Source organism: Erinaceus europaeus, chromosome 20, assembly GCF_950295315.1.
Source record: "Erinaceus europaeus chromosome 20, mEriEur2.1, whole genome shotgun sequence".
NCBI lineage: Eukaryota > Metazoa > Chordata > Mammalia > Eulipotyphla > Erinaceidae > Erinaceus > Erinaceus europaeus.
Window position 1 is genome coordinate 28,147,409 of NC_080181.1, and position 11,006 is coordinate 28,158,414.

An 11,006-nucleotide genomic window follows, 5' to 3' on the forward strand; every position below is an offset into this window, starting at 1 on the left:
GACCTGCTTCACCGCCTGTGAAGCGACTCCCCTGCAGGTGGGGAGCCGGGGTTCGAACCGGGATCCTTATGCCGGTCCTTGTGCTTTGCGCCACCTGCGCTTAACCCGCTGCGCTACAGCCCGACTCCCGACTTGCTTCATTTCTTATGAAGCAACCCAGTGTGCTACCGCCTGGATCATGCCCCTATTTTTTTTTTTAGAGACCAAGTACACCTTGGCCTCTGGCTGGCCCTTTCTCCCCACACATTGGTGGCCTTTTCTTGCAGTGTCAGGCATGAAAGTCTGTTGTATAAAGCACTATGCTATCTCCCTAGCCTCAAATTCTTTTTTTATTTTTTTTTTAAATTTACTTTAAATGATAGGACAGAGAGAAATTGAGAGAGGAAGGGGAGATAGAGGAGAATGTAAGAGACACCTGCAGCACTGCTTCACCTTCATGAAGCTTTCCCTCCTCCAGGTGGGGATCAGGGGCTTGAACCCAAGTCCTTATGCATGGTAGTGTGTGCACTCAGTTAGTGTGCCACTGAGCAGCTCTTAGTGATTTTCTCGTAAAACTTTAGTTTCTACTACTGCCTGCTAATAATGAGATGAAAATGACATGCAAATGAATATTCATGGTAAACACTAGAGAAATAAAACAAAAAGCATCTCCATAATTCCCAGAAATGCGCATTCCCAGGAAAATCTCTGGGTTTTTTTTTCTGGGGTGTCTGGCCGTAAGAAGGAAGGATTTGGAGATGAAGGTGATTTGACTGAAAGTGGTAAAGAGATGCCAGCCTTATGTACCAACTAACAGAGATGGCATGAACCAATAGATAGGTGTTGAGCGTCTCTTGCAGACTATACCTTGTCCTAGGCACTGTAGGGAGCAGCAAAGTTATGTTGCCTTCATGGAATGTTTAAAAATATTTGTTTATTTAATCATTACCAAGAAGGAGGAATATCAGAACATTACTCTGGCACATGCAATGCTGGGGATTGAACTTGGGACCTCATGCTTGATAGTCCAATCTTTTATTCCCTGAGCCACCTCCTGGGCTGCAGCCTTTATGGAATTTACAATCTAGTTGAAGAATCAAAGTCTGGGGAAGCAGCTGGAGGATCACCTTGGAACTGGGTGCTGGTTTTGTCATTTAGAGATATGTGATCTTACAGTCTAAGATGCTTAAGATTTCCATGCTATCTGCACTTAATCCCAGTGTGCCACGGCCTGGCTCCCTAATGCTTAAGATTTCCAAAAGAGATGTACTGGAGAAGGCTGCAGCAACAAGCAGAAACTTGGAAGATAAAGGGGAAGTCAATTTAATATATAGTCATTGCAAAGCCCCTAGGAGGCTAAGACACACAGAGAACTTGCAGTGGAAGTTTCTGGAAGCCTGTGGAAGAATTGATCTCCAGAAGAATCTGATTAGGCAGTAAAAAGTGCCTGGCTGTGGTCCCAGGCTCAGCATTCCCTGGCTGACTTTGGGCAAGTCCCTTCACTGCTCCCTGTGCAAGTTCCACCACCCACCTCCCTCCTCGTCAGTCCTCGTCATCCCAATCAGTGTCTCTGAGTGGCAGGGGCATTGTTTCAATCAGTTATCAGTGATCTGTTCCTGAGTCAGATGACTCAGGAATTGAAGGCCTACTGTCCTTGCCAGCACCGCCCAGGGCCCGTGGGATGATGTGTGTGCCTCGGTCTCTGATGTCACTTGTTTTTCACCAGCTACTGTGCTGCCGGCTCTCAGTGTCACAAAAGGCAAAATGGAAGTAAAGGAACTTGCTTGGGTGAACCTCAGAGAACATCCCCCAGGCCCCTCAAATCCAGAGGCCCTTCTTCCCTTTAGCTCCTGCTCAGCTGGGAGTCATTCAGTGAGCACTGGCATTCACCAGGCCATGGAGATGCAAGGAAAAGACGTGAACTTTTCCACTGAAAACAAAGTCTGGGAGAGGCAGAGCAGTAGGTAGAGCACAAGCCTTGCCATATACAAGGTCCCCCTTCAAGCCCCAAGGCCACATGGAAGGTGCTGTGGCACCCGAGGAAGCTCCAGTCCAGTTCTCTCCCTCTCCCCCACAACCTGTCTGACTGTAAAAGTTGCCCAAAGTGATAAAATCACACATGCATGCAGACTTGAACTATACAAGAAAAAAAAAAAGGTAGAAAAGTAAATATTTAGTGGTATTGGATACATACCTTTTTAAATTTTTTTTATTTATAAAAAAGGAAACATTGGCTAAACCATAGGATAAGAGGGGTACAACTTCACACTGTTCCCACCACCAGATCTTTGTATCCCATCCCCTTCCCTGATAGCTCTCCTATTCTTTAACCCTCTGGGAGTATGGACCCAAGGTCATTGTGGGATGCAGAAGGTGGAAGGTCTGGCTTCTGTAATTGCTTCCCCACTGAACATGGGCGTTGACAGATTGATCCATACTCCCAGCCTGCCTCTGTCTTTCCCTAGTGGGGTGGGACTCTGGGGAAGTGGAGCTCCAGGACACATTGGTGGGGTTGTCTGTCCAGGGAAGTCTGGTCGACATCGTGCTGGCATCTGGAACCTGGTGGTTGAAAAGAGAGTCAACATACAAACATACTTTCTTTTAATGGGATTGGAGACATAGCAATTACACAGATCCGGACAACAGCTAAAGGACCCCGAGGGTTCAGAATCACTATAGAGAAAGGTGGACTTCCTGAGAAGAGGTGCCAAGACCTAATTGGATTAGGGGATGAATAGAAATGTGCCACAGGAAGACCGGAGTGTTACAAGCAGAAGGTAGGGATAAAGTCTCAGGGTCACTCAGAATTACTTCTAAAAAACAGAAACACCAGAGTTAAAATCTGAGGGCTGTTGTTCAACTGTAGCTGTGGGTTCTGTACCCCCACCCCTACCCTGCCACCCCCAGAACAGCCAGGCATTGTTGGGCCCTCAATTGCTTCATATTGTGCTGGTAAGGTAAAACTCTTTCAAGGCTATCTCTTCAGGTAATGGGGAGGAAAAGAAGAGGATAATTGGGTAATAAAGATGTCTCTAGGCTAGTAACCTAATTGGAACTGGAAAAAGATTAGTGCTCGCCTCGCAGAGTGATTCACACGGCTGCCAAGGACCTCGCTGCCAGGGCTGTGATAGCATCTCTGACGAGTTCTTACCGGTCAGCCAGTGTAACCTGTAGCGGGCTGGGCACACGGAGCCCTGCACCTCAGCCAGGATGCTCAGCCTCTATTCCATTGCTCCTTGGCTCCAGTTCCCGAAGAACTGTTTTGCGGTGGGCTGTGAGTTCCCTGCTATTCAGGAGGGAGGGGGGTTATTTCTCATCTGTGATAATTCTATGTCTCAAGGGGCTCCACCTTTCTCTCCAGTCACAGGGCAGGGAGGGGACACGTACTGTGTGTCCTAAGCATTTTCACACTGAAAGTCCCCAGACCACCAACAATTCTGTGGAATTGATTCTGGTGGTTATCAGTGTCATCACAGTGGGTTGCTAAATTACTATGTGCCTGTTTCCTCACCAGTGAATGTCTGGTGTATACTTTATGGGTATGAGGTTAACTTATTCCCTGGAAAACATAGAACAGGGGCCCAGAAGGTGGCACAGAGGCTAAAGCACTGGACTCACAAGCATGAGGCGCCCAGTTCCATCCCTGGCACTGCCAGAATGATACTGTGACTTTTGTGTTCTCTCTCTCTCTCTCTCTCTCTCTCCCTCTATCATGAGTAATTTACTGTTTTTATTTTTAAAAAAATAAATAGAAATTAAAGGCTGGGGAGACAGCAGAATGGCTATGCCAAAGACTTTTCCATGTCTGAGTCTGAGGTCCTAGGTTTAATCCCCGTGCCACCATCTGGTCTCTCTCTTTCTCTCATTCTCTCTCTGCAACTTTAATCAGAAATAAATGGAACTTGGGAGCCAGGTGGTAGCGCAGTGTGTTAAGCACACATGGCTCAAAGCGTAAGAACTGGCATATAGATCCCTGTTCAAGCCCCTGGCTCCCCACCTGTAGGGGGGTCGCTTCACAAGCGGTAAAGCAGGTCTATCTTTCTCTCCCATTCCTCTCTTGATTTCTCTCTGTCCTATCCAACAACAAGGGCAACAAAATAGGAAAAATAGCCTCCAGGATCAGTGGATTTGTAGTCCAGGCACCGAGTCCCAGAGATAACCCTGGCGGGGGGGGGAAAAAAAAAAAAGGAACTCAAATGTAGAAATGTAGAATAGCACCTGTGTAGACCAGCCAAGAAATGTTAGTTGCATTATTATTATTATTATTATTATTATTATTATTATTATTATTACTTAATCCTGCCTTTTGGAGGAAGGAGAGAAAAGCTAAAAGTGAATGTGACGGGCTCCTAGAATATCGTTCCATGAAGGGTGGTACTGGGTGTCTTATCTTTTCTCATTCTTCATTTGCCAACATTCTCCCAGCCAGAGCCTATTAATTAGCATTTGGGTTTCTCTTGAGACAGAGGGGAACAGTCTGTTTATAGGTGAAGAAAATCTGCTAGCCACTGTCCTTGAAGAGAGTCATGTTGGGGAGGTTTGTTGTTGGGTTGTGTTTGTTTGTTTGTTTGTTTTCCATACCAGGATTATCACTGAGGCCTGGTGTCTGTATGACTCCACTAGTCCTATTGGCCAGTTTTTTCTTCCTTCCTTCCTTCCTTCCTTCCTTCCTTCCTTCCTTCCTTCCTTCCTCTCTCTCTCTCTCTCTCTCTTTCTTTCTTTCTTTCTTTCTCTCTCTCTCTCTCTCTCTTTCTTTCTTTCTTTCTTTCCTTCTTTCTTTCTTTCTTGTAGAGATAAAGAGGGGGAAAGAGAGCAGAAGAGAGAGAAACCTAAAATACTGCTCCATCGCTCATCATCAGCCTTTACCCTGCAGGAGGTGGAGACCAGGGGCTTGAACTCAGGTCCTGGCTCATGGTAAGGTGCACACTCTATTAGGTGTACCGACACCCAGCTTAGGATACTCTATTGCTGGAATTTGGATCTTGCTTCATAGGTAGAACTAGTCATCTGGAATTGTCAGTGCTCTGCAAAACTGCAGATAAAGATGAAGATAATAATTTTTAAAATAGGCAAAGGAGCAAAAAAAAAAAAACTTCCCAATGGAAAGAGTCTGCTAAGAAATTGGGCGAGAGCATAAATATTGAAAGGAGGACTAACAAGATCACTTGAAACCCATCCCTGGCACACTATGCCCAGTGAAATTTGGTATAAAAGGGGGACGGGCTGGAGCAGGAGCAGGTGGAAGATCACACATGTTACCATACACAGGGACTCAGCTTAGTCCCCATCTGCAGGGAGAAAGCTTCATGAGAGGTGAAGCAGCACTGCCGGTGTCTCTCTCTCTCTCCCTCCCTCCCTCCCTCTCCCCTATGAGTATTTCTCTTTATATATAAAAAGTATTGCAGGACTTGGGGTTCATCTCAGCACTGGCATTACACGTGCCCAGTCCAACAGTCTGTCCCTCTCCCCCTAACCTAAGCACCTGGTAAATGAGGGAAGCGAAGGGCTTGTGTGACACCCCAACAACAGAATGAAGGCTGTCAGCAGGCATGGTTAATGCAAGTGTTGGTACACTAGGTATTTTTCCAAAGAAGCATGTGACTTTGCATGTGTTGGGTTATCTGACCTCTGGACCACAGGGACTGAGTTGACATCAAGCATGATTGGGGAGGTGGGGATCCTGGGAGAAGGGCCATAGGGTGCAGGAGAACGTGGGCTCCCGTAGGAGGCAGGGGATGCTGGTGGCTGGGAGATAATTACGTGTCTCAGGTGTGCTAGGAGGCAGGGGGCCAGAGGTCGGTGGGGAAAGCAGCCAAGAGCAAAGTTATCTCCTAATTATTGCTTGTGCTGGAATGTCTTATTCCATTTAGAAAATGGTCTGATTGTTTTGATTTTTTTTTTCCTTCTGCTGTGGGAAAACAGCCAGGTGGGGTCTTTCCAAGCCGTGTGGGTGGTGTTCTCTAATTGCTGGGCTGGACTTTCTTTTGCCAATTAGGTGGCTTCCTGAGACCTGCCCTTTTATAAGTTGATTACTGTGTGGGGCAACTCAATTTTGTATAACCTCTTTCATGCTCAGTGGAGCTGCTTTCAACACGTAGGTTTTATCTTGGCACGTGTGGGCGCTTTCGACAGCCTGCGCTCAAAGTGGAAATCAGATACTGACTTCTGTGAAGACGAATGGAGGGGCACCTTCTCCCCACCGCCACTACCCAGAGGTGGATCCTGTCAGCACTCACACCTTGTTAGAGGTCCCCTTCATTCCTATGTTTGGGTGGCGAGTACAGTGACAGAGCAGATTTCTCACTGAAAGGAGTCTGTTGAGAACTTGGGGCTTTTCTTCCACAAACATGAGCTCAAAAATGAGTCATAGATTGTCAAAGCTGAAACTTTCAGACTCCTAGAAGGAAATAAAGAAGTGTGTGGGGCCTTGGGTTAGACAAAACCTTCTTAGATAAGACACCGAAAAGAAAAAAAAAACAAGCAACAAAAAGAAAAACAAATAGGACTTCATCGACACTTAAAAACAAAATTGTACAATGAAAGACATGATTAGGAAAGTGAAAAGAGTGGCCAGGGATATAGCTCATGGGGTAGGGCACACGCCCTGTCATGCACATGACCACCTAGGAAGCACTACAGCACCAGAGGAAACTGCAGTCCTGTGGTATCTCTCCTTCTCTCTCTATTTCTCTATCTAAAGGAAAACCAGCCTGGGAGGGGTGAAGTGGAATATGTGTGAGCCACAGCCAAAGAAAGAGAGTGAGAGAGAGAGAGAGAGAGAGAGAGAAAGAGAGAGAGGAAGGAAGGAGGTACCACTTCATACCCACCAGGATAGCTGTAATAAAACAGATAGAGTGAAAGTGTTGGTGAGGCTGTGAAGAAATGATGAAACCTCTTATAATGCTGATTAGAATTCAATATAGGATGGAAATTTCAGAAAAGTCTGGAAGTCTCTCGAAACATTAAACAAAAAAATATCATATGACTCAGCAGTTCCACTTCTGGGCCTATGCCTGGATGAAGTGAAACAGGGATTTGAACAGATATTTGTGCATCCATGTTTGGAGCAGTGTAACTTTCAGTAGTCAAGAGATGGAAGCAACCCAAGTATCCATCAGCCAAAGAATGGTTAGAAGAATGTGGTGTATTAATACAGTGGGTATTAGTTTGCTTTAAATAAAACACAGATACCTGTTACAACTTGAATAACTTTGAAAACATTGTGCTAAGTGAAAGATGCCAGACACAAAGGACAACTTACTGCTTGAATTCATTCAGGTGAAATGTCCAGAACAGGAAAATCTATAGAGACATAAAGCAGATTAGTGGTTTCCTGAAGTTGGGTAAGGGGTTTGTTTCTTCGGGGAGGGGCATTTGACAATTAAAATGTTCTAAAATTTCATTTCAGTGATAGTTACAATTCTGTGTAAGTATCCTAAAAATTTTCAAATCATAGCCTATATATGGATGAGAACTGTGGTGTGTGGATTATCTCTCAATTAAGCAGTTTAAAGGAAAGAAATAGGCTTCATTGAGTAACCTCAGCATTCATTTTTTTAACTACATTTATTCTTATAATTCAGTACACCTGATTATAATTCAGGACAAAATAAGAGATAGATGTAAAAAGTTAGAATTCAATCTATTCTGCCTTCAGAGTTGGGGATTTTTTTGCTGCTTCTGCTGCTGAACTGCCTCTTGGAACAGTACAGGTTATGTTTTTTATATTTTTTATATTTTAATTTTATTTATTTATTTGTTATTGGATAGAGACAGAAAGTTGAGAGAGATGGGGAAGATAGACAGGAAGAGAGACAGAGAGACACCTGCAGACCTGCTGCACCGCCTCTGAAGCGACCCCCCTGCAGGTGGGGAGCCGAGAGCCCGAACCAGGATCCTTATGCTGGTCCTTGCGCTTTGCGCCACGTGCACTTAACCCACTGCGCTATCGCCCAACTCCCCCAGATTATGTGTTAGATCATATTTTTCCAGTTTTTCTTTAAATATTTACACACAGTTGTTGACAAATTAGAAAAAAGTTTTAAAAAGTGATGCTGATGCTACAAACAGACTGATGTATAGTTGTCTATCCTCCAAATTGTATTCTGCTGACTTATAGCCTATTTCACACACACGCACACACACACGCACACACACACACACACACACACACACACACACACACACACACACACATTAATAATATTCTCCATGTCTTGGCACCTCCTTCTGTATGATCATTGTAAAGGATATCAAATATTCTTTCTTTGGGATACTATGATTATCTACTCAATCTTATGGCAGAAAATTTAGGTCACATTACAGTGTGCAAAGACCCAAGTTCAAGCTCCTGGAGGGGGAAAGCTTCATGAGTGGTGAAGGAGGGCTGCAGGTATCTTTCTGTTTCCCTCTCTAGCTCTTCCTCCTCTCTCAGTGTCTCTCTGTCTCTATCCAATAATAAATAAGTAAAATGTAAAATTTAAAAAAGAAACTTTAGACCAGAGTTTCCCCCAGTTGTTTCTGTTGCATCCAGTTCTGTCAAGAACCCATCGTTGTGGATCCATCTTTGTTTCAGTCTTTGGTGACTTCCTTAAACTAAATATTAGCCGTTTCTATGTCAAAAGGGCATGAATATCTTAGTCTTTTTGTATTTGAATCCTCAGCTTGCCTTTTAAAACACTTATGCCTTGCAACCTAGGAAGATGTGCAGTGGTTACAGTATTGGTGGGTACAGTGTGAGATTCTGAGATCAATCCCAGCTATTGCATTCACCCCATGTATGTCTCTTTGTCTCTCTTCCTTCGCACTCCCTGTCAAATAAAAAACTTAAAGAAAAAAGTGGGGTCAGGTGGTGGCATGTATAGCTGAGTACACATGTTATCATGCTCAAGGATCTGGGTTCAAATCTCCACTCCCCACCTGCAGAGAGGAAGCTTCACAAGAGGTGAAGCAGTGCTGCACCTCTCTCTCTTTCTCTCTCTTCCTACCGTCAGTTTCTATCTCCTGCTTCCCTCTCAATTTCTTGCTATCCTGTCAAAAATTTAAATAAATAAAATAGCTTATGCTCATTGTATTTTCACACCGGAGCATGAATGCAGACTTTCTTGTTCATGGCCAACACCATCTTTTGCTTTTAAATCAGTCTTGTCAATTCAATAGGACTTGCATGAATTGCTTCATTTTCATCTCCTGTGGTTGAAATTTTCAATATGTCTATTTGGACTAAAAGTACATCAGGCACTTTAGAAATGAAGGCATCGCCAGAGTCTGAGGGTGAAGGACAGAGAACAGGGGCGGGGTGGTGGTGCACCTGGTTGAGTGCTTCGTTCAACGCGCAAGGACCTGGGTTTGAACCCCCAGTGCCCGTCTGCAGGGGAAAGCTTTGCAAGTGGTGAAGCAATGTTGCAGGTGTCTCTCTGTCATTCTCCTCCTCTATCACCTTCTTCTCTCTCATTTTTTGTCTGTCTCTCTCCAATAAATAAATCAAGGCAATACAAAAAAAAAAAAAAAAAAGGACAGAGAATACTTTTGGTCAGACATCAATGTGGTGTCACTACCAGAAAGTCGTGATTTCGATGATGCTTGATATTTGGTTGTAGACACAGAGGGAGGAGATCACTTCATAGATTAACAGCCTTTTCCCTCCCATGTAGGTTCTCAAAGGTGGCCAGGAAGCACCCACAAAACCCAAAGGGCGTCCCAAGAAGAACTCCATCCCCACATCAGAAGAGATTGAAGCCGAGGAGAAGATGAACAGCCAGGCCCAGAGCCAGGAACGCCTTGAGCCCTTCTCAGGACATGAGGAGCTGTGTGACTCTCAGGAGCCCCTAACCTGCCCAGGCCTCTTAGAGGTGGCAGAGCCCTCAGGCCAGCTCCAGGAGTTGCCAAAAGTCTCGTCTTCTGAGACCCCACCATCAAGCTAAAATAAAACACTTTAGGGTGTGTGTGGGAGGGGGACGAGGGGAAGACTGGGAAGAAGGGAAAGTGAGAAGACAGGCAGAACAGGGGGGAGAAAGACTCCCAGAGGCCTGCTAAAATGGGGGGTAGAGGAGAGCACCCCCCCAGCACCCCAGCCTATCTCAGTGATGTCCCCCACACACACTCCCCACACACACTGGAAGCATTGCCTTAGGCCCTTCTCTGCTCAAGCCATGGGTGGCCCTTCATTAAGGAGACAGTGCCTTGGGTCTGCCTGCCCCAGCTGGGGGTGGGGAGAGTGCTGTGGTGCTGGTACAAAGGGCCTGCCCCCCCAGCCACACAGTAGAAACTAATCCCCCCTTCTCTCTGTCAGCCCCTCCCCAGGAGCCAGTCATCTAAGCGGAGATATGGGGAGCAGGCCAGTGTGCCAAGGCTCCTTGCCAACTCAGCACTTATTTCTGTAGTTTTTAAAGAGAATTTAATGTTTGGGGTGGTTGCTTTTGTGGGAGGGAGGGGGTGCAAGGTGTGGTTGGTGGGGGCAGGCAGGACAGAGTCGGTGGGGGAAGGGAGTTAGTAGACTTGTTTCTGAATAAAGTTTGTTTGTGTGATGACATGTGTGCCTTTGTACCCATTACAAGATGGTCAGGTAGGTGATCCAGGAACTGATAACCCTGGTTTTTCTTGCTTCTTTAAGTTGCCACGCCTGATGCTACAATGCAGATATGTTAAGATAGCTTTTATTTTTTAATTAAAAATAAATCTTTCAAAAAGAAGGAGGTGTTCTGTTTCTTCTAAGTAGTCTATATTTTTCTTCCTTTAAAAAAAGAAGTTGATTTACCACTGGTTTCCAGTAAGATCCTAAGAGTATAGTTACACACACACACACACACACACAGATACAAGTCACCTCTCCACCAACAAAGTTCCTTTGCCATCATGCCTAAGGAGCCCCCTTTTTCCTCCCCCACTTCCCTCTGATAATAAACATAGTTTTTACAGAGCTTGAAAGAGAGTTTGGTTACTGTTATTTTTGTATAGGTTCATTTGTTTTCATTATCTACATTTCCAGGTATGAGTGTAACCGTCTAGTATTAGTCTTTCACTTCTCC

At 45.0% G+C, this 11,006-nt stretch overlaps 1 protein-coding gene across 1 annotated transcript in view; it reads left to right on the plus strand.

Annotated features, from left to right (window-relative positions):
• Positions 1-10,670, plus strand: part of BARX2 (BARX homeobox 2) — an 86,682-nt gene extending 76,012 nt beyond the window's left edge. Inside the window, exon 4 of the mRNA XM_007539518.3 lies at positions 9,633-10,670. Coding sequence (XP_007539580.2) covers positions 9,633-9,902 — 270 coding nt within the window. The 3' untranslated portion in view covers positions 9,903-10,670. The remainder of the gene's footprint in view (positions 1-9,632) is intronic.
• Positions 10,671-11,006: the final 336 nt, after the last annotated feature.